The sequence below is a fragment of the Berghia stephanieae genome, chromosome 5, assembly GCF_034508935.2.
Source record: "Berghia stephanieae isolate SIO BIC M18660-M18661 chromosome 5, UCSD_Bste_1.3, whole genome shotgun sequence".
Classification (NCBI taxonomy): domain Eukaryota; kingdom Metazoa; phylum Mollusca; class Gastropoda; order Nudibranchia; family Aeolidiidae; genus Berghia; species Berghia stephanieae.
The window spans coordinates 12,760,513-12,784,603 of record NC_088364.1 but is presented as its reverse complement, the minus strand read 5'-3'; the positions used below and the strand labels follow the sequence as shown (position 1 = coordinate 12,784,603).

At 35.4% G+C, this 24,091-nt stretch overlaps 1 protein-coding gene across 2 annotated transcripts; it reads left to right on the top strand.

Moving 5' to 3' along the window:
- The first annotated feature begins 4,498 nt into the window (after positions 1-4,498).
- LOC144972430 (splicing factor U2AF 50 kDa subunit-like) lies at positions 4,499-22,860 on the top strand. Of its 2 annotated transcripts, none has more exons than XM_078913598.1 (12): positions 4,499-4,882; positions 8,689-8,842; positions 9,070-9,176; positions 10,346-10,497; positions 12,693-12,809; positions 13,961-14,099; positions 15,473-15,552; positions 18,410-18,532; positions 19,459-19,545; positions 20,273-20,402; positions 21,264-21,367; positions 22,227-22,860. In XM_078913598.1, exons 1-12 carry the CDS (start codon positions 4,852-4,854, stop codon positions 22,356-22,358), a joined length of 1,356 nt encoding a protein of 451 aa, XP_078769724.1. In that variant the 5' UTR covers positions 4,499-4,851; the 3' UTR covers positions 22,359-22,860. The 2 variants fall into 2 exon arrangements, with proteins under 2 accessions (XP_078769724.1, XP_078769725.1); XM_078913599.1 differs by lacking the exon at positions 10,346-10,497 and adding an exon at positions 9,856-10,001 and having other exon boundaries at positions 4,704-4,882.
- Positions 22,861-24,091: the final 1,231 nt, after the last annotated feature.

The following is a 24,091-nucleotide window of genomic DNA, read 5'->3' as shown; positions in this document are numbered from 1 at the left end:
CTATATTAGAATAAGCTCAAGTCCTCGATATCCAGTGTGAGAGTGAGACATTTGACCTCCCAACGTGGACGCGTCTTCTCTTCCTCTTTATGTTTTTCAACTTGCTTTCTGTCTTTTTCTTAGAATGAGAATGCTTGATGTTGTACTGCATGGCCCTGGCCAGAGTCCTTAGGTGTTTGAATCCTTAGGTTGGGGGGGGGGGGGGGGGGGGGGGGAACAGTCAAATGTATAATTTTATTGGGGAGTGCATTCCTCTTAGTGCGATCCTATCCTTTGTCTAGATGAGACCTCTGGGTGATATCAAACTTAGCGCATACACTGATAATGTGCTCTTTGTGGCGGGGTGTGTGTTATTTTTGTGGGATCGAGTCCAACCGATAGCTCAATGGTCTGGATTCGAACTAGTATGCGCGCTATGGCCCTCGTTACCAGCTGCGCCACTCAACCTATACCACAAACGGCTCAGGTTTAATCTAGGGGAGATCAAGAATTGCCTTAAGGTCCCTTATAAATTAATTGTATTAATAACAAATGAGTCAAGACAATAGTAACGCCCAATGCAATAATAACAATTCTATACATAAAGTTTAGATTGTTACAGGAAAAGATAGAAAGAATAAGTATTTATTTAATATCGGGAAGAATAGCTCTAATTGATTGGATCTAATTTATTATTTATTTATCTATTGTTTTATTAATGGATTCATTTATGATTGATCGATTAAATTAGTTTCTAATCATTTGTGTCCGTGGAAAATACATTTGAAAATGGTATAAGCCCGTTTGGCTTATCTTTATCCGCCGGCTTGCTTGACTGAGGCAAATGTATCAGCTAGTTCCAGGGTTGGCGCCTGCTTGCAGAGTTTTCTGGACTTCACAACAGTGTGTTGTAGTTAAAGGCTGACATCAGGGGTTTACCCCTATTCACGGACTGGGATGCAGGGATTCGGCACGACTGGGTGCTCCAAGGACACGAAAAAGGACCTTCAATTAAGAGTTAAAACAACAAGGTCTTAGAGCCAATCGAGTTTGTCTTTCGCCACCGAATCGTCCTTGAGCGACACATCATAATAGCCTTTATTTGCCGACAAAGGCAAGGAGAAGCAGTAACTCCATGATAATGGTAGTTAGTATATATGCATTAAACATCAACTGACAGTCGAGCTATCTTACATGATGAGAATTTAACAGGATTGTGTCCCTGGTATTTCTTTATTTATTTTTATTAATTATAATTGAGGTTATAGTGTGTGGCCGGCGATTGGCGTTAGGGTACAGACATTCAAGCAATATACATATTGAATATAAATGAAATAATAGCATAGATCATAAACAAATGTTAACTATAGTATAGGATACATATAGATATAGTTTTGTACAGGTATTCCAACTTACGAACATCCATGGAATAGCACAATTAAAATATATACACAAACTATAATATTAATAATATATTAAATTGAATTCACAGTAATATCTCGTTCCACTTTGAATGTTAACCAATAATTCATTTTACCTCCAGCCGAGGGATGACAAACTTTTACAAGTTTGAAATTGGAGAGATAGCTCTTCTTTCTTGGGATTCTTAGCGTGTGTGTGATTAAATTCAGAGATGAATTTGATTTTGTGAAATGAAAGAGCGCGTCTGAATTATGGGAATAGCCAATCAGAAGAATGTTCCTGTTTTAGATAGCCAATGATACCCAGATGCTTTGGTAAGAAAGAATAACGGAGAATTACCGGAGAGCTTAGGACAGTAATTGCAATTTTAGCTACTCTTGAACGAGACAAGGGCCTCAGGGCCTATGCACGTTGGAGTCTTGTTTGGAAAAGGTAATTAGCAGGAGGCATGGATACAATGGGCAGACAATTTGAACAGGTAAATAAGCCTTAAGCTGAAAGTGAGTGTTCCGTTATACAATGGAAAGGCTTCCCACCTATTGTCAATTTTTCCGTTAGCAAGATTTAGAGCTTTACTGGAGAAAGGCTGTCCATGTTCTGAGTATCCTAGCTGGAGGTGTTAATCAAATATATGTCTCGTCCACTAGGTTTGAAGTGGTTTTGAAAGAGACGCTGACGAATGATAAAGAAACACGCAGTGAAAGAAAATCGTTCGTCACACTCTTGGTATCTATATTTTCTGACTGCTCAATTATCATTCTTTTTGTTGGCTCTAACGTGACTTAAAAGTGTCGCAAGCGCTGTAAAACCCCTAAAAAACAAACAAACCCATTTGACTTTTTCTTGTTGAGTAGATCTAGAATTTATTGTCTTTCCCATCGTCTTCTTTTCTGGTACTGATATGCCCCCCCCCCCTTTTTTTTTTTTAAATCTAAATAATGTGCTCAAGCGCTTTACAAGGGATTACAAGTCAAGACCTACACTAAAATTTGTTGAACGAGTCAGCCACCTGTTACGCACTATTATAATATATATATATATTATATATATATATATATATATATATATATATATATTATATATATATATAATAGATCTTTATTGTCCATAAATATGGCAATTTGTCATTTAGTTACACTTATTATAACGTTAAACGATAACTGTAACATTGAACAGATATTTCACTCCTACTTATTTTCCCTCTCTCTCTCTCTCATTCTCTCTCTCTCTCCCTCTCTCTCGCTCTCTCTCTCTCTCTCTCTCTCTCTCTCTCTCTCTTCCTCTCTTTCTTTCACACGTGCGATATACACAACATAAACATATTCATTTCGTTTTCAATTTGTTACGATTGTGGCAATTCGACACCAAAAATCATCATCATTATCAATTGGTCAGTTAATCTTACATAAAATAAATTAATCAGTTAATCAGTCAATGAATCAATCCTTGGTTTTTCTGTACCATATGAAATATTCAAAATTTTTATTGCTGATGGAACGAACGTTGATTTATACTTGTTAGTTCTACATTTAATCTGACAAAACCTTCTCCCAGATGGTAAAAGACTAAATTCATGGTATAAAATATGTTTTTTATTGTTGGTAATTGATAATGCTTTCCTTTCTATTGCTTTTCCATGAATTCTTTCTACTCCATCAAGAGGATGGTTTATTATTTTTGATGCCTCTTTATATATATATAATCGTGTTTGATACAAATATGGTACGAAAAGTGCTCGACATGTAGCAATGGAGCGAATTATTATTTTAATATTTACTACAATGTTTGAGTCAGTCTACATCGATATTTCAGGCCTAATCAGCCATCGTCAGGACTGTGTGTTACATGAGTTTGGTTTGTTGACTGTTGTTGTTTGTTGAAGTGGTTCCGGTTTGTAGTTGATTAATAAGAACTTCCGGCGATGTGGACACGTATTGTACATCTAATTTTTCGTGTTGAGTGTGGCTTCATGAGGGTGTTTGATTATAGTATATTTCTCTTCCAGGCATAAAGCTACATTGTTTTGATGTTGGTGTGTATCCTGTTGCTTTAGATAACATTTTCCATGAAATGTTGTGGTCTAGTCTGTTGTCTTTTAATTTCCAAATATGTTCGCTGAGTTTTGTGGACTCACAAGCGCACACATTGGGATTGAAAGCATGAAAAGTGACATACAGGTATCTAGGACCCATATAAATATCCGGTGTGTCGTGTTGCAGAGTGATAGAATTCTGCATGCTAGAACCAGTGAGGAACGACAAAATAGAAATTAAAAAAAAAAAATCAAAGAATAAGTTCATACAGAATCACACCGACCTCCTTCCGTTCATTCACTTGACAAAGCAAGAAAAATAACACCACAACCACAGAAAGCCTCACGGTCAGGACTTAAGACCGCGCCTGAAGTGAAACCTGCGTCCTGGATACCCCACTTAATTTCCCGGAAATGATAATACATCACAAAGCATTTTCCGATTGATTACAAGAGCTAGATTTCATATCACTGATGACTAATTGCATTGAGGGGATGAATCGACTCAAACGGCTTGTGAGTTTAGTGCCTTCCATATAGTTATGCTACCGGAACTCCTACTTTTTGTCCCTTTTATTTTATTTATTTATTTTTTAAACAATGATTTTTTTTTGAATATTCGCATTGTCCTACAGTTTTCAATAATTAATTTAATAGTTGGTTCACTAACTAATGAGATTGAATTCCTTCGCAAGATTGGAATCAGGACCAAAATGAACTAACAAGAATGAAGAGGTGACTGATCAAGACCAAACTACATGCCTTGTGACTCAGTGTAAGCAACTTCTTCAGTCAACATTGGATTTAGAAAAAAAAGAAAGATCGGCAATGCTCTTTGATATTACACGACCATCCAGTGTCTTTGGTCACCACTTCTCTTTAATGCTATGCAACCATTCACCGCTGGGGTTGTTTTTAGATTATGCGCTCAACTGCACACAATTTCTATACTTTATTTTTTTTTTTTTTTTTAAATTTAATTTTAAAGCGTCCCTTCCGAATGGATTGATTTATACCTTGGTGGCAAACGAACCTTTCCGTTTCTTTTGGCTATACTTTTTAGTCAACTTTAATTTGATTGTTGAGAAAAAAGCCTCAGAATAATTAATTATGAAAGAAACAATAGCGTTACGAAACCATACTTTTTAAATTACTCTTTTAAAACAATTTAATTCGATTTAGTTTCTAAAAATGTGTCTATTTTTGCAATGAGTATTAATGATAACAAAAATTGAAAGTAAAAAGCCTGTTAGAATCTGGTTTCGAGATTATTCGACGCCATTTTGTTTATTCTCAACATTTTGCTCAGCCTGAAGAAAGGAGAATTCAAGAGCAAAAACCGTGATTGGTTTTTATACAAACTAACCTCTTTTACAAATAATTTATAACAGCAATCTATCAAACAAATAAACTTCAGAATGTCAGATGACCAAGGTGACGCGAAGCTAGGTAAGAAGTAAATCCTTAACTCATCCCAGCTTGCTGGACCAGGAGGGATCCAACTCCAACTCCGCCGACTCCCGACGCCGACCCCAGTCAGGCAGGCCCAGGAGATGGAGGAGCGAAAAATGCCAAACCCTCATTAATAATTTAGGCCACTTTTTTTTTTTATTGTGAAGTGCATTGAAATTCCTATGAGTGGTGTCTGAAATTCCTGTGAGCCAAATTTAAAGTTGGCGTCTCTGCCCTATTTGTTTTCCAACATGCTTTCTGAATTTTGGAATGAGATTATTTGGTTTTGTCCTGGCCCTGGCTGGCTACTGGATACCCCAACTGGGAGGGAAATAGTAATAGTCGAAGTCAAATGTATAGTTTTGGGAGATATTTTTTGTCTTGTAAATGTCTTGTTATGCATTGTATTGTTTGGAGGCCTTCCGAAAGTTCCTACATTTACATCCCCAGTATTGCCAGTATTCTCGTTCTAGGAGTGAGTGGAGGGGGGAAACTTTTATTTAAAAAAAAAAAGGGGAGACCTTCCATAAGCTACTACATCCCAAGTATTCTTGTTCTAGTAGTGGGGTTTGGGAGGGGGGAAACTTTTAAAAAAAAAGAAAAGTCTCCCCCCTCCCAAACCCCCTACACTAGAATTTCTAGTAGGGGGTTTGGGAGGGGGTAAGACTTTTAAAAAAAGTTTCCCCCCTCCCAAACCCCCTACTAGAACTAGAACAAGAATACTTGGGATGTAGTAGCTTATGGAAGGTCTCCCAAAAAAAGAAAGTTTCCCCCCTAAGAACATGACATTATAAAAAACAAGAATACTGGGGATGTAGGAGCTTTTGGAAGGCCTCCCAAACATGTTTGTTGAGTGTATTCCTCTAAGTCTTAAGTGGGGACCTCACAAACTAACTACATTGATTTGTTAAGGCCTAGGCTTAGCAGTATATTCCCACATTGATTTGTTTTTCTTTTTAATGCCGCATTGGTGGTTTAGTTGTACTGTAGTAGTAGTAGTACAAGAGCGAGGTCCCTGCTTTGTTTTTATAATTTACACACACTAGGCAGCAGTGGTTCTCACCACATGTTATGACGATCGACCCAATCAGCAAAGTCTGGTCCGCATTCGTGCACCGTCGCAAACCTGCCGGGTAGCATCGTCACAACACACCGTTCGACTAGATGCTCTGCCGTCTCAGGTTCTTGCCCACAGCGGGTACATGTTGGACAGGTAGTAAGACCCCACCGACCGATGAAGCGCACTGGCCGTGAGGCAGCTCCTCGACCGAAGCCGATTTGCAGTCACCCAGTCTCCTCTTACTGGTATGGTATCAAAGCCTGGCAACTTCTCACCAAGGTTAGAGGAGGTTACGTTCCCGCCTCCACGAGGGATTGAATTAGTCCAAACCGACTTGATGCAAACTCATGGCAGCAATCGTGTATGGTAGCGAAACCGCACAGAAGTTCAACTAGATGCTCTGTGGTTTCAGGCTCTTGACCACAAGGGGTACATGTTGGACTGGTGGCAAGCTCCCACTGATGTCTGATGAAGTTGAAATGAGCGTAATGTGGTTGTGAGGCAGGTGCTGGGCTGCCACTGCCACCCAATGCCTCCTCTTGCTGGTGGAAAAGCCTGGCAACTTATCCCACCAGTTTTGAGGAGTTGATGTCTCCATCCCCTCGAGGGATTGTGATTGAATTCGGCCAAACCGACTTCCATCTCGTGCAGCTCTCTCCTCAGCCTAAGTCAAGGAAGCTACATACAAGGGTTGCTGGGACTTATTTTGGCTCGAAACAGGGGCACCGACCATTATGTGCTTGAGAGGGGTATCCCCATTCCTTCTCTTTTTGATCTTATTAAGCCAGTTGCTCTAGTGGATCACCCTGATGATTGGCAGCGATCCAGCCCCCCGATGTCCGGAGGGAAACGATTACGGGAAACTGGCTGAGTAAGATCAAAGAGAGAGGGAATGGGGATACCCCTCTCATGTGCATAATGGATGGTGCCCCCGTTTTGAGCCGAAATAAGTCCTGGCAACCCTTGTACGCAGAATCCCTGACTACGGACAGAGCTGCACATACGAGATGGATGTCGGTTTGGACGAATTCAATCCCTCGTGGGGGCGAGGACCTACACTCTTCTAAGCTTGGTGAGAAGTTGCTAGGCTTTGATACCAGTAAGAGGAGACACTGGGTAGCTGCGAATCGGCTTCGGTCGAGGAGCTGCCTAACGGCACGTGCGTTACATCGGTGGGGTCTAACTTCCTATCCAATATGTCCACGCTGTGGGCAAGAACCGAGACGGCAGAGCATCTAGTCGAAAGGTGTGTTGTGACGATGCTACCAGGTGGGTTTGCGACGGTGCACGAATGCGGACCGGACTTTGCTGATTGGGTCGATCGTCATAACATAATAGTGTGAACCATAAGAGGCTGCTACCCTGATGATGTTGATGGGGGTTCTTGAGGCATATTGGGAGCAAAGAGTAATTCAGGTTGACTGCAACTAGACCGTCCGGATGTCGAGCCTATAAGCGGGTGCCCTGAAATGTGACGGAATTGAGTTCCATCACAGGCTCCACACTACTGTCTATCCATAACCTTGGCAGTTTAAGTTTAGTGAGCAGTGTCAGTGGGAGTCAAATTGTGACCCATCTTAACCATAAAGTTGTGACTAGAAATTTCTGTGCTTATTTAGAGGGGTTCAGTAAAAGATGCATAACTTTGCGATGAAAAGAATATGACAGATATTTTGATATCATTTTTCGTCTTCCTTTTAAATGACTCAGTGGTACCAAATAATGAAAACAGAGTGTCTACATACACGGTAACTGGGCACCTAGCCTCATAATCTGTTTACATTGCAACTGGTTTGCTGCCATGATACGAGCAATGAGACCTCGCTGTCTTGTGTGTGTGTGTCCGTATCATGTACTATTTAAAAAAATTAATCAATTCAATTTAACCCTTTTAAAGGCGAGATTCTAGCTTACTTTAAACCTAACACCAGATCTTAATGTTATCATCTAAAGACAATCAATGCGATTATGGCTTAATTGAAGCCTGAGTTGAAATACTCTTATTGCCCTCATCGTGGAAACAATTTATTCTGCATTGATAATAGTATGCAGATAAACTACTATCTGGAAAAAAATCAGTGTCACTGTTCAGAGGTTAAGATAGTTGCATGAAACATGCACCGTAAAGCACCCGAAACAGGTTATATAGGTTACAAGTAATATGAGCATTAACAAGATAACCACTGTTGCTGCCAATTTTCTACATTAATTTTAGCCATTGCATTTGGATTTCGTAGATAATCATGTTTTTATTCATATGAGCCTTTAAAAATTAAAGTTTCTATCTGATTATTACCTATGATTATTTACTAAATGCCTATATTTAATTACAGTTGGCAATAGACAACGATTGGACTAGTCCTGGCCTTTTCAAAACGAGGTTAACCAATCAGACTACATCGTGCATTATAATAAATATGAATCGGTTTTCAGACCTGACACTCGACACAGATACAAATGTTGATTTTTTTAGAGGCCAAAATTGGACAAATTCTGATTCTTTGATTAAAATTTAAGGGTAAAATTGTTGAAAATATGCCTATTTTACCCTGAAGTGCATGTATTTCCAAAGTGAGCCACTCAATAAATATAAGGTGGAAATCTTGCATTTGCAATTTTAGGTTTTTAGAAAGGGAATATTCACATCTTTTGTTTATTGTTAGGCTACTGATCATCCTTACATTACAATGCTAAAGAGTGTCACAATTACCTGTCTCACTAAAAATTATTTATATATTTTCAGATGACTCCTATTCAGACAGAAAAAGAGACAGAGAAAGAGATCGAGACAGAGACAGGAAACGTTCAAGATCACCCAAAAGAAGATCACGCAGCAGGGACAGGGAAAGAAGGCGATCATCATATGAAAGAGAGCGCAGAACAAAACGTTCGCGCAGGTATTTATTTCTCACATTTCCACCTTTTTGTAAATGATCAATTCATAATCCTGACCATGAAAAATGTTAAAGTGCTTTTAATTCGATCTTTTATTAATCAATATGATTGTCAATGAATGTTTGTTGTTAATATTGTTACCCGAACCTGTTGTTCCATTGTAATTTTGTTGTATTGAAAAATTTTAATAATTTAAAAAAAATTTTTGGTTTTAAATATTTATTTTCAGTCGAACACCACCTAAGAAAAATAGAAAGAGAAAGCCATACAAATATTGGGATATACCTCCTGCTGGATATGAACACATCACACCCGCCCAGTACAAAGCCATGCAGGGTAAAGATTATTTTTTAATTGTAGCTTGTTTATATCAGTTTGTTAAAATCACTTCAGCAATTATTCTGGCAATATATCAAAGCATTTGAAGAGTTTAATTTTTAGAGTCAGAAATACTTATTATGGGTGCCTGACTCTTAATCGCTTAACTACCAGAGGTCATTTTGAAAAAAAGATAAGAGGAAACTGCAGCTTCCATAATAACACTTTTCACGTGTGTTTAGATCACATGACTATTCCCACCAAATAATGGGGATTGTCGACAGTCTCTGTAGGTCACAAGGCTAGGGAGGAGTTGGGATTTATTATTAGCGAAAAGAACAATTTTATTGCACATAGTGCTTGCACAGTTAAGGGTGGATGCCCTCGACGTGTTTCCATAATTTATATTGCGGTTTTCTTCAGCCATGATTAAATTTGCTTGAGGTTTGTCAAGTCATTTGTATTGTCATGTAAAAACTCAATGCAACTGTTTGTGTGATGGGCAGATAGCATTTACGATTATGGTTTGAATCAATAACTAATCTTGAATTTCTTCATAGGGAAGTAAGATCTTAAAAGTTTATTACTCATGGGAAATAACCGTAAGATGAAGAGAAAGGTAAGGAAAATTGGCGTGTTATGAATTTGTAAACTGAGCAACAACTCATCAGTGTCATCATGTTGTTGTTTGTTGTAGCGGCTGGCCAGATCCCCCAGGAACCTGTTGCTCCGGTACCAGTTGCCGTAGTCACCGCCGATGTAACACAGGTACCAGGAATGAGCTCTCTCAGCCGTCAGGCGCGTCGACTTTATGTGGGAAATATTCCTTTTGGTGTCACAGACGTGAGTTATAACTTTCTCGTGTCACAATACATTTTTGCCCGATATCAAATAATGCAATCAACACTGTAGACTCAGAAACTGGAGAGTTTAATCAAAAAAATTTTGTCTTATCTGGCAGTCGTAGTCTTTATTTTGTTCTTTAAAGATCAGTCGTTGTAAACTGTCTACAGAGCTATTTCTGCCGATGATAACCTTATAATGGTCATCTTGAAAAGTTTGCATTTTAAATGATAGGAGTCCTACAGTCTTGAAGGCACATTTGAAACCAAGCAAAATTGTACATTTTTGTTGCTTGAATATGTGTTTAGTTCCTTTGTCTTTTTTTTTTTTATCTCAACATCTAGCATCTGGACAAATTCCACAGGACCAGCCATTGAATGCTCCCTCTGTCGGGCCTGCTGCCGACCCTGAAAGTAACCTGAATTTTGCTAGCAGCTCCCTCAGTCGTCAGGCCCGCAGACTTTATGTGGGAGGTATTCCCTTTGGCATGACAGATGTGAGTTCCTTTTTCTGGACAGCAGGACGAAGAGGATTCTGGCTCAGATTTTGCCATAAGGATATAATCAATAAATGCCGCGAATGATCAAAAAAAAAAGGAAAAAAAACAAACACATTTTTGTTTCTCTATTCATCCTCAGAATCACGTGAATTTGATTTTGAGATAAAGAAAATGCTTTTGCATCCTCAGACACAATTTTTTATAACCCGTGATGCTGTCAGTGGTGATCTTTGAGATCATGTATAACTGTTAAATTTGTCAGAGAGCCTTTGCGTCCTCAGGTATCAATTACCCTATCACGTCGTTCGCTGCTGTCTTAATAGAGTTCTATTTTTCGATTGTGTATCTTCCGAAACTAATATTCGTTTGTATCCCCAGTTCGACCGCTGTTTTATTTTCCTGAGCTATGTATCAAGCCGTAAAATAAGTGCGTTGAAATACCATATTTTTTAAACAAATAAGAATAGAATAAATGATTTCTCCTCAGTTACACAGTTGAAGAGAAAAAAAAATTCACTTGTCATACACCAGATTCAGATTCTGTTTCTCTTCCATACTGTTTCTATGGTTTTGTTCCTCAGTTTTTCTTCTTTGCATCATCAGTCACAGCTTAATAGTAAAGTTATGTCTTAACTTCCGGATGAGTTTGATTTGATTTACTCGTCTTTTCTCCTCAGTTGGAGCGGTCGTTGAGATTATATTTTGGAGCTAAATAGCTTTGCTTTTATTTTTTCCCCAGTTGGAAAGATTTGATAGAATGGAAAATTGCACTTTCCTTTGGGGGAAGAATTTATGTTGAATTGAAATGGCAGAATTTTATTTCACTTTCTTTGAAACATTTTCATTTCACAAATAAACGATTGATTCAGCTTGTGTTGAAATGATTCTCAAAGAGAGAATATTTTTAAAAATTAAAGTATATATATATATAAGAGTTTATAATTTATGCACACCGAAAATAATAGTCTTTTATTTGTGGATTCATAGATGAAACAAAATTTTGCCCTTTTTGTAATGTTTCGAATCATCAGTCATAAAAGTACCGTCTACTTATGTTAATTTACAAAATGGCAGATTAAAAAAACAAAACAAAATTGTGACATGTTTATTTTATAGATTTCCGTTTATTAGGTTTAAGAGCTTTCAATTGTATTAATCTATAGTCATATACTTTTTTATTTGAATAAAAACGTTTCAAGCTATGAGGTTTACAATTAAATAACTAAAATCAAGCTTTGTCATGGATCTAGGATAGTTATATTTAGACATGCCTTTTATTTTTTTTCCCCTTTCGTAAACTCTCAAAACAAAGCTAATGTAAAATTCCATTTCTAATTAAATCTAATTTTTGTGCATTGATGAAATATTGAAATCACAAAGCTCTAATGGGATCAGAACAGATAAGATATACTTTATTCACCCTTGTATGGAAATTATAATTCTGTATCACAACACAATTCGGTAATATATAAAAGAAATAGCAAATGAAATGTTAATTAATTTAATAAAAAATTACACAATTTGGTAATATATAAAAGAAATAGCAAATGAAATGTTAATTAATTAAATAAAAATTGGCAAAGAATATTAAAAGTCTTAAAAAGTACAGTGGAGCAACAAGCGGATATATTATGGTGACTATGTGTCGATTATACTTATAATAAAATTCTTGTCCAATGTAAATAAATAATCAAATGATAATGCAGAATGTCTATAAGTAAATTAGGATGTTACTTCATACAGAGGTAATTTTATTTAAGAGAGTTGTTGTTATCAATCAGAGTCAGCTCTTGGTAGATATTTTTTTAGTCAATGAAAAGCATTTAAACAATACCCGGCTACATCCTTGCTTTCTTCAATTTTTAAAGTAGAATAATATTTTGTTTCTCCTCAGTTGATATTGCCAATAATTTCAAAAGGTGATAACCACATCATCCGTTAAATTTGGTTCATGGGTTGGTTGAATTGGTTTGTTGGTTTTTAGAGAAATCTCATAAGCTTGTTCTAATCTCTCCATTTTTTAAAATGATATATATTTTGATTTTAATGTTTTAATGAGAGAAATTACACATAATATTCTAAGCATTTGGATAACGAATTTTGTTCTTTTGTACTTTAGATTGTAGTTTTACATGTAATACATTTATAGAATGTTTTGGGACAAATACTGCATTTTTTAATGTTTTCAACAGGAAGCCATGATGGATTTTTTCAACCACCAAATGAGAATCACAGGCCTTGCTCAAGCAGAGGGCAACCCAGTCATTGCTGTTCAAATCAACTTGGACAAAAATTTTGCTTTCTTGGAGGTAATTGCCACATTTTTACAAGTATTCTAAAAGACATGATTCCATTATGTGCCTTTTCCCTACCCATGATCATTGATAAAATTCCCATCTATTTGTATTGATATGTTGACTAGATATTGAGATAAACTGGCATGATCTGGTGAATTGCAATAATTGTGGGTGGTTGGATGGGAGCATCACCTTGAATCGTATACCTATGATGTTCGCATGGGTGTACGATCCGATAGTGATGTCGTTTCTTCTTCTCTTTACTAGCCTATCCTGCTTCTTTGGTTTGTGATTGTATTTTTGACAGGGGATATTTTTTTTCCTGTAAATCCTCTGCCTGTTTGTTCTTGGTTATTATAATTTAGCTTATGATATCTTTAGATTATGATTTTGATTGAAATTTGTACTATTTTTGTTAGATTGCTTGTTTTTTTGTTTCAGCGGTCTCTCATATAACCTCAATTGTGTTGGAAGAGACCTAAAGCAACAAACAAACAAACAAAAATTGCAATAATTGTGCTTATTTTTACATTGAGGATTCTGAAGGGACAAGCAGTGGTGCCGATCTTGCGTAAATAATGCATATTTTTATGCATTTTCATTCATTGTACATATTTTGCTGATGATTATATGCATAATTAAATTTCTCTGAATTAAGCACTTTAAGCATTCATACACTTTTTGTGTGTGTACTTAAACAATATCTGTTCCTTGACTCAGAAGTTCATGAAGTGAGTTCAATATAATATTATCTGGCTGGGTCATATCAGATTTATACATGGATCTGGAAGTTGATGATATTTCTATAGTCTATAAAGTTTAAACTTATTCATTGATTAAATGTTGATTATGCTATTGCTAGTATGATCTTAATTGCCCATTATCCGATTTAGTGCTAATTATCGTTTTTGCAGAATTGTACGCATTTAAAAAACAAATCTTACTCTTTTTGGCTCTCCATTGTACTCATGTACATGGGCTAGGGTCGGCACTGTACACGTCTCCACCTATCCCCAAGATTAGATGCTTTTTCACTTTTCATGTCTTAGTCTATACATTTTAATTCCAACCTTTAATGGATTAAGTCTACCATCCTGAAATTATGTTACAAAGTTTATTGTTATATTTTCTTCTTTTTCTTTTTCTTTTTTTTTCTTTTCAAGTTCCGATCCGTGGATGAAACGACTCAAGCTTTGGCATTTGACGGTATCACCTTCCACGGGCAACCTTTAAAAATCAGAAGGCCAAGCGATTACAAACCTTTGCCTGGCATGGCAGAAAATCCTTCGCTTGCTGTGCCAGGTATGTGCATCACCACAATTTAATGAATCTTGTGTTTTTTTTTTTTAATTATTTTTTTTTTTTTTTTTTGTTCTTGTTAAATTTAGGAGTTGAATGGTTGTGTGTTGGAAAATGAATTATTCTCAAAAGGCTATGCGGTCTAGGGGTATGACACTCACCTTTGGACCAGTAGGTTCAGGGTTAGAGTCCCACTCCCAAGCATAATTGAATCTTTGAAAAATGCTTTTTTCTCGTATTCCACCGCCTTATTCACGTGTAAAATGATGTCCTGGCCTTTAACGGCATGGTCTCTACTGGGGAAAAAAATTGTAATATTGCCAAATAGGTGTCATGTCTCCTACATGTTTAGTGTTGATGTTGGTTAGGGACGCTGTATACATGCTCTATGTTGAAAGTTGGAAAATATGGATTGTGTTTGGGCTATCTATGCTTTTTCACTATTACTAATTTTTAAATTTTTTTTTTTTTACCTCTTGCGAAACTTATCCCTGAGTTTTATGTGTTTTCGTCTTTTAATTAGAACATTTTTATTTTAAAAAATTTCCCCGCTTTTCTTTGAGGGAGATGGATGGAGGAGGTGAAAGGGTAAGGGAAATTTGAAATGCTCGAGAATCCCTTCAAAGCAATTCTTATTGATTGGAGCTTGATTCTTTGATTTGGTTTTAGAACAGTAGTTGTACTTGTGTACTCGACCATTGAAAGTATCAAGAAATGAAATTTATAGATTTTGATGATGTGTTATTACAAAATATATCTGGGGTATGATTGCTAATAGATAGAGCACTCGCCTTACAGGTAAAGGCAATGGTTTTTGATCCAGGGTTGAGTGGAAGTTGGGGTCCCCGATAACTCAGTTGGTAGCAAACAAAGGGACTGTCATTGATCTGGGTGCAGTCGAGATTTTGGATGAATGGTAGCTGAGTCTGTTAGATTTGGCGGAAATACTTTGCGTCCTATCCAAAGGATAGCAAGCAATTGCTATTGTCTGCTTCATGCTGTAGAAACCGGGATAAACTCCGGTTCATTATTATTTTTGTAATCCCTTTGTCCACCAACAGGAATTGGGTAGCTAGATTTGTCATAAGTGGAAAAAACTTTAGGACAAACTTGTGTTTTATTAAAAGGGTAATAAGCAATTGTTATAGTCAGTTCACGCTATAGAATCTAGGACAATCTGCGTTAATAGGTTAACAGACCACATGAGATGATATATTTTTTTATATTTTTTTTGGAAAAACTATTCCTAAGGAAGACCCTCTATTCCTGTTGTTTATTATAACGGGAAGCCATTAATAGTTAAGGTTTTACTATTTCAATAGTTAAAGTTTTACTATTCCAGTGATATTGTATCATTTTATATTTCCCTGTTGCAGGTGTTGTTTCCACAGTTGTTCAAGATTCGGCTCATAAAATTTTTATCGGAGGATTGCCTAGTTATCTCAATGAGGATCAGGTGAGTATTAGATATTTTATGGTGGTTGGTTTACAAAAAAAATATTGTTTTGTTTAAAACCAGTTACTGAAAATTCCAAGTATGTAAACCGCATGGGTTTTCGGAGAATTTTATTTATGTTTTGGGTGACTTAGTAGGGGATGTGATAAGAGTGAAAATGGAATTACTTAACCTGTAGTTCAGGTCATAATTTTCAGTCATACCAGTAGGTTTGGAGGAAGGGGAGGGGGAGAGAGGTGCTGCTGCTTTTTTACTCCTAGTGTCTCACATAGAATTTCTTAAACATTGGTTTAAATTTAAATCTGATGTTTAAAAATCGTTGTCTGACCATACGATAGGAGTAAAGTAATCTTCATAAGACAACCAAGCTTTGTTAGCCTTTGGAATTTTGAGTTTGGAAAATAAACTATATAAATTAGGGAAACTGGTGAGTTGTTTTCATAATTGCAAAAAGAAATAAATATATATATATATATACTTGCAAAGCTTATGAAAATGCCTAGATTTAAAATGCTGAAAATTTTCGAGTCCCTGCAGCAATTTTCAATGCTTGAAATAGGGAAGTAAATATCAGTGGATTAGCTTGTTTGGGTTAAGAAGTCCTAATAAAGTCATGGTCTTTTTGTGATTAAAAATGAAGTGTCAGAAATTGTTTTGCAGGGATGAATCAACATTAGGAATCTGGAAACAATTTAGAAACATTGAACACCTCTTGATGTTGGTCAAATAATAATTTTTTGATTGATTTGTCATTCGTATTGAGTCTTTTTTTTTCAGGGGGGGGGGGGGGGGGGGGGGGGGGTATGTCAGGAGGGGATGGGTAATTTGGGGTATTTTTGTTGTGTCTCTATTCTCTTTTTTGCTGTATATTATTTTAAAAAATTATAACTATGCTATGATTTGAAACTTTGTTGCACACTAAAATAGTTATAGCAAAATGAAGGACATTCATTTGGGAATGAAGTCAATTTTGATATTTCCCTTAAAAAAATTTTTTTGGTATTGAAAGTGATGGAAAAAATTGAATAAAAAGTGTAAAGAATGTTTGGTAAAATGTAAAGTTTTGTTATGACTATCTTAGTGTGTATGTTTGTTTATTTGACTGATAAAGAAAGATCAATGGTTCAGGTACAAAGGACAAAGGATATTTTTCTAAGCCTCGCTTGGTTTTCGTCTGCTGGAGTTATGCAAACACACTTGGTATACGGCCACATGTCATTTGATCCATATTTTTGATTTAAGTAATCGATATTATCGTTGTGAAGCGCCCCACAATAATATGACTTGGTTTCAGGAATTAAAAAAAAAAGTATTTGGATATGCTTGCTTTTTTTTTTTCGGATGTTTTTTTTTTTAAGGTATTGTTTCAGGTGGAGTCGTCAGGTAATTATATTAATTGGTTCTGAACATAATAGAATATTCTCGGCTAAATATGTAAGAATAATTTTGGCTCATTTACAGTAAATGATATAACATTGATTTTTTAACATATATTGTTTAAAAAATTGAATTTTAAAAAGAAACGAACAACACAAAACATTTAAATTTCAAGGCCATATCAATGGAATTGAGATGATTTCGGTCTAACTGCAAGGATGGTTTTATACAAATTTGAACATTTTAAGAAGTGTAAAATTTTCAACTGGAGCTAATGTTGAGTAAGGTATAACAGACAATCTTCAAATCTTGTAGGTAAATGAAGTCACTTTCTTTTATATTAAAAAAAAAATAAATTGCCCATTTCAGAAATTGATCATTTTCTATTTTTTTCTTCCCTTTCACTCCCTAGCTTAGGGAAGGAGGTTGAAAGTGCCTTAACTTACCCCTATTACCACTACAATCTTACTTTTGTGTGGCCAACGAGAGCAAAGGCAAGTGTTGAGTCAGGTTTAACATTGAGAATCAAATGGTCGCCGAACAGAGGAAAGACAAAGCAGACACTAGTGGTTTCTTATTGCCGACTTTTATATATATTTATATTATACACTGAAACCAGCGTACCTCAGCTTTCATTTTAATCAGTAAATGGTGTGGAAAAAAAAACCCAACTTAACTCCGGATTCATTAATGTACATTTAAAGTGTGGTGTTCTTTCTGTTTTGTGAGTTAAGAAATTTTTTCTTCAACTTTTTTTTTTTTTTTTTTTTCATCCACAAGGTAAGTAAGCTTTTGTGGTGAAGGATTGTTTTGTCCCTTGCTTAAGGTCATCAGTTTTGTCACTTGCTTGGATATTTGAGCTGTTTTTTTTTTCCTATCTTTTTTTTTTTTCTCTTCTTCTTTCTCAGGCTCTTGCATCTCTTAATTACTTCACTGCCTATGGATTACAAGTAAAAAATGGATCTTTACTCATTTTATGTGAAGGAAAATTATTAAAGTAGATAAAAGTTCATAGGAGTGAAGTGGTTAATTTTTCTTTCATTATTTTGATGTGCATATATCTTCACCACAGGGTTATAACTTTTATATTTGGATTTTCATAACAAAACAAAAAATAATAATTGTTATAATCTTGTGGTGAGGATATGTAGATGGATAAAACATACAAAACCATGTCTTATCTGAAAGGAAAAGTAAAATGTCCGAATTTAAAATCTGGTTGTTGTGTTTCCAGGCCATATAATCAGTCAGTAAAGTCAGCTTGATAGATGTAACTTTGTCCATGACTATTTTGGCTCTAGTCAAAAGAAACTTGATCTTTCTCTTCTTCCTCACCATGGGTTTTTGTGTTTTACCATCACCTCATTATATTTAAATGTTCATGTTATCGTTATTTCACAACAGGGCAAAAAACTAACTTTTTCTTTCTCCTTCCCTTCCCCCCTGTCCCCCAATTTATTCCCTCGACTCTTAATCACAGGTAAAAGAATTGTTGATCTCATTTGGTCCTTTGAGTGCATTCAACTTGGTGAAAGACAGTGCGACTGGGCTTACCAAGGGCTTTGCATTCTGTGAATATGCAGACGTCTCTGTCACCGATCAGGTATTGATTTGATTATGTTATACTTTCTTGTTACACAGGCTTGTATCGTTAGAGTTAAAGTATTCCATTTGTGATTTTGTGACACGGGTATTGATTGTAAATTGATCATTAGGTTTCAGTTAAAGCTCTGGGAGATCTTTGTCTTAACATTTATTGTGGTTCATGCCTAAATCTAAAATGGTTTTTACAAGTTGAAGAGAATATAAGGAATGTTAATAATTAAATTTTTGAAAAAAGATTTTTGCTAATTTTGAACGATTTTTACAGATTACTAAGGATTATTTTGGGGTTTTTTAAAATGATATCTGTAAAATCTGGGTTTTAAAAAAAATAATTTTTTTTTTTGTTTTTAAAAAGAAATTTTAAAACTCAATCCAAAGTTTCTTTGTTGTTAGATTGGGTTACTTAGTAATAGTAGCAAATACAAGTAAGAATATATGAACAGATAAACCTTATGATCTTTCTCCAAATTTAACCTATTAGAATAAAAAAAAAAAAAACAAAAAAAAAAACTAGATAAACACTAGTGAAAGCACTACATAACGTTTACTCATACACTCTTGCATGTTATCCGACTTCTGACTCAGTTTAAGAATTAACAAATTAATTGGACTGTAATGTTTTTGATTCTTATTGTTTCAATATTGTATTGATCAAAATTGATTCAGACTGGTGTTCCTATTTCTATAAATTAGAATTTATTTTAACATTTTGTTTTATTTATTTATTTATTTTTTTTGTGGCTTTGGAAAATGATTGCCGAGGCGACTCTGATTTTATCCCATCTGACTTCATTTGTTTTGTAATGGGATTATTGAGACTCAAACTAAGTTGTTGACTATTTTTACAATTCATAGCGAATTTAATCGAGAAAGGAATATTGTGACAATATATTTGATTTATTTTTAAAAACAAAACTATTTCAGGCATGTGCTGGTTTAAATGGCATGCAGCTTGGGGACAAGAAACTCATTGTACAGAGAGCCAGTGTTGGTGCTAAGAATGCACAGAATGTGAGTATCCTTGCCTTTGATCGCTCTTATAAAATTTGATTTTCTATCGTGGATGTATTTGATTGAAGTTAAAAGAGGACCATAAATGTTGATACTTAAAAGCAAAATGGGTTGTTTTCACTAGAGGAGATAAATGAATTCTGACATTGTCAATCGGGAAAGGTAATTTAAGGGAAAATTGTACTTCATTACAAATGCTTCTAAAACCTTATAAATGAATATTTTTACTTTAATTTGAAAAATCTACAAATTCCAGCATATTATATTTAGTTGTTTAAAATGTTTTGTTAATTAAATATAGAAAAATAAATAAATAAACTATTCCTATTAGCTGTGGCTCCTTTGATATTGAATCATTCAAATTTAATATATTATATCTGTCAGGAGTTAATTTATTTTCTCTCATGTAAATCATCCCCTTCTATGAAACTTTAAATTGTTTATATTTTGTAATTGTAAAACAAAATGAGACTTTTCAATTTTGCTGGAATCCTTTGGCGGTGTTAGGATTTCATGGCCTCAAACATAAAGATAGACTGCTCTTCTGATTTGCTTCTGAACTTGTCCCCTCTGTCCTATTTTGTCTTTGGCTCTAAATCCAAGATCTTTATTTTTTCAACTGCCTCATTTTCCATTCTCGTTTAGACTTCTTGTGAGAAGTAACTCGAACCCCTATTAAAATTTTTATTTTATTTATTAATTAATTTTTTTTTTTACAATCTGATAGCAACAAGCACCAGTAAACCACCAAGTCCCGGGTTTGAACCTGAACCAAGGTGCTGGCCCAGCCACAGAAGTATTGTGTTTGATGAATATGGTCATGCCAGAAGAGCTAGAGGATGAGGACGAGTATGAAGGTAAGGAGGCTGGAAATGTCCAAATTTATACCACAATGTGGAAATTTACTGCTGTTTAAGGCTCTTGCAGTGGGGATTTCGTTATGATTGATCATCTATTCTCATAGTCTATTACGCGTTTCTTTTTGGTTGTCTTCCCTCGTCTTTGATCGAGTTTATTTAGTGGATTTGATTTTAGTTTATCCGTTTGATCTAAATGTTTGATAGAATTTTCCACAGTGTCATGTCAATGGAGTCTTTGATATCATACTGTCATACAAACATCCCCATTCACATGAACATATTTCACATAAAAAAGTCTCTCTGGTCAGCCGAGTAAAGTTAAAATATCAGAAAAAAGTCTTCAGTAATGCTATTGACGGGAGCACAAAGTATTTTTTTAGAGGCATCATGTGCATGATGGCAGTAATCACCGTCAAAATCCTAAAGAAGAGGAGCCTGTTTATTGGATTATCAGAAAATGGTGTAGCAAAATCAAAATGGTAGAAATCTGCTGATTAGCAGACATCTGGCTGCTCTGTTAAACTATTTTAGAGTTTTGTGTTTTTATTTATAAAACGGAGCCATGAGCTCCATTGAACACGAGTTTATCCTGGTTTTTGTAGCATTAAATGGACATTTAAAATTTATTGCTACCAAAATACTTTCCGCCATATACAGCAGACTCATCTACCAATCTCTGCTGGGTGGACAGAGAAAAACTTTACAAAAAAAGGGCCTGTGGAAAGGTTGCTAAATAACGACTGACTCGAAACACTGGCTTAATCTAGGTCTTGATTCCAAGATATTGCATCTACCGATCAACAACACAAAAGTTAGGCATTGACTGTGAAATACAATTATGTTCATTTCTCACGACAGACATTGTTGAGGATGTCAAGGAAGAATGTGGCAAGTACGGCATAGTGAGAAGTGTGGAGATTCCCCGTCCCATCAAAGGTGTGGAGGTCCCAGGACTCGGCAAGGTTAGTTCAATTACAAGCTTCAATTGATCAAACACATATATGTGGCCAATCGTCTCAGAACAGTATTATGTCAGGATGAACCTAAAGCTTAAAATACATTTTTAACACATAACTGATAGAAATGTAGTCCTTCAGAGCCTTAATCTTAATTTGTTATGAGCAAAATAGTTGTGATGTAGCCTTTGAACATAATGTAAACAGATTAGCATCTTTCTTCAATTTTTAATTGTTGAATTCCATTGTTGATTATTATTTTCACATACATTGGATACATTGCTACAGCCTTTATTTCAAGAACTGTAAGTTAATTCCTTCTTTACACCAGAAATTCCTCCTTGTTTTTGTTACCTTAATTACTCCTACAAACGTCTTTGGGTAAGAATCTCGTGTCACAGGTGGCAATTTAATCCACTATAAAAAGTATAAAAAGTTCGTATTTTATATATTGATTTGCAACTTTGGTTGTAAAGGAGAATTGACTCAGGATTCTTGCGGCCTCCTTAAATTCAAGGACTCCTTGAAAACTCCTTGATTTTGATATTATTGAGAAAATCTTGAAAACTCCTTGAAATTCATTTTAGGAGAAAAATCCTTGAGTACTCCTTGAATTTTGCGAGATGACCACTTCTACAACCACAGCATCATCATCAGTACAATAACCATCACCAATACTACAACCACCAACCATCATTAGTCTAAGAATAAAAAACTTTTATTATGTTTAGTATTAGTTCTTTGAGATTATATTGAAATTACTCATGGCTTGTTTTCTCACTTCCTAAACAAGAATATTAAATGTGTATATATATTGTACAAAGATCTAATTGATTCTTTCCATTCTTCTCTCCTCTTGTTTCAGATTTTTGTGGAGTTCAATTCTGTCATCGACTGTCAAAAGGCACAGGCTGCTTTGACAGGACGCAAATTCTCCAGTCGAGTCGTCATTACCTCATACTACGATCTTGATAGATATCATCGGCGAGAATTCTAACTAGCACATCAAGATTTCATGTTAATTCATCCCATCCTCATGTTTTGTTTAAAGTTGTCCAAGGGTCAAGTTTTTTTGTGGGTTTTTGTTTTGGTGTTTTTAAAAAAAAAATCTTTTGAAATCTTTTAGTATGGCATTACCTCGACTGACACATACATATTTGCAGGTCTGATAGTGGAATTCAATTATGGGCTTGTTTTAACATTGTTATAATGTACACTATTTTGCATTTGTTTAAGAGTAATTCCATTACAACAGTGAGCCCATAATAATTCGGGTTATCAGACCTGCAGATAAGTACACATCGACCTCAACCTTTTATTAAAAAATTTTGTCGGTTAAAGTTGAAATTGTAATATATGAAGATATTCAAGTAAAAATTCTTAACTCAAATTTAATGTGCAGAAAATAATAGGTGATAAGAGTTGTTTGTGTTCTGAAAACACTTAATGTTAACATGTGCAGCAATATTGATAATAAACTTCTTCATTACTACTATTAACATCTATAGTTTTTAACATTCCTTTTTCGGCTATTCATGTCTCTTCTCTCATAAAAAACCTTTTTTCATTTTGGCAAGAAATTTTTTTAATGTTTAATATCAATGAATAAAAATGTTCCTCAAAATTTCGATTTTTTTTTAACCTGACACATTAAAGAAATCTCAGGTTTGAAAATTTTTGACATGTTGATGGTTAGCTTTGTTTATTGATATTTGAAGTTAAAAAATTTCTGGCCAAAATGAGAAAACGGTGTTTTGGCAGTGTTGTGTTTTACTTGGTAGCTCTCTGTCCATGTCTCAGTCTGATGACTCTTATTGCCTAGGCCTGGCTAGTCCTTTAGTTGTGTGGGAAGGTATTGGATTTGAGCATTCCCTTACCTAATACATGTGATATGTAGTTTTGCTAGCTGTGTGGGAATATTGTCTTTATGCGTTTGGTGACAAAATTGGTGTTCATTTCGATACAGAATTATCCATAACTAAGAAATTCCTATTTTCTGACCTTCTGATTCCACTTCTGGAATATGAAGGGGTTGACAGGCCTGCTTTAGATGGCTTCAGGCAAGACGTACATTTACGTCAGAGTGGTGGAAAATAGCTCATTTGTCCAGCAATAAGAAAGGAAAACCGATTTAAAAAAATAATTTTTTGTCTCTCTTGGTTTGTACTTCCAGCTATGTCAGGCACTATTTTTGTTTTTGCTTTCTGCCTTGTCTGGCACTATGTCATTTTCAGATTTTATCTTGCACAATTGCCAGCTCCAAAATGTTTCTGTACCACGATAAAAGAGCCTACAGTATCGAGTCATATTGTTTTTAGTGCCTTATATAATTCCCATGTAGCGCATGGTCATCCTGCTTTTGCAGCGCTAAATGGAAAAGAATAAATGCTTGCTACCCTTATGATTGATTGCTAGTCAATCGCAAACTACTTTTCACCAGATCTAAAAGACCAAGATACTCTGTTGGTTGACAGAGGGTTCCGAAACTCTTTCCCCCCAAGATCATCTTATTTTGGTTTTGAGGTTGGTTGTTATGATGTGGTGGTAGTAGTAAGGCAAGAAGTGGGTTATTATGAGAAGATGACCACTGAGCGATGAATAATAGTGTTAAAAAATTGGGTAAACCAAAATATAAAATAAATAAATGAAAATTTTAACACCCCTTTTGAAGTCTCTAGGAATAAACCAGTCAGGCTAAAAAATGCATCAATGGTTGCTTGTGACATAATC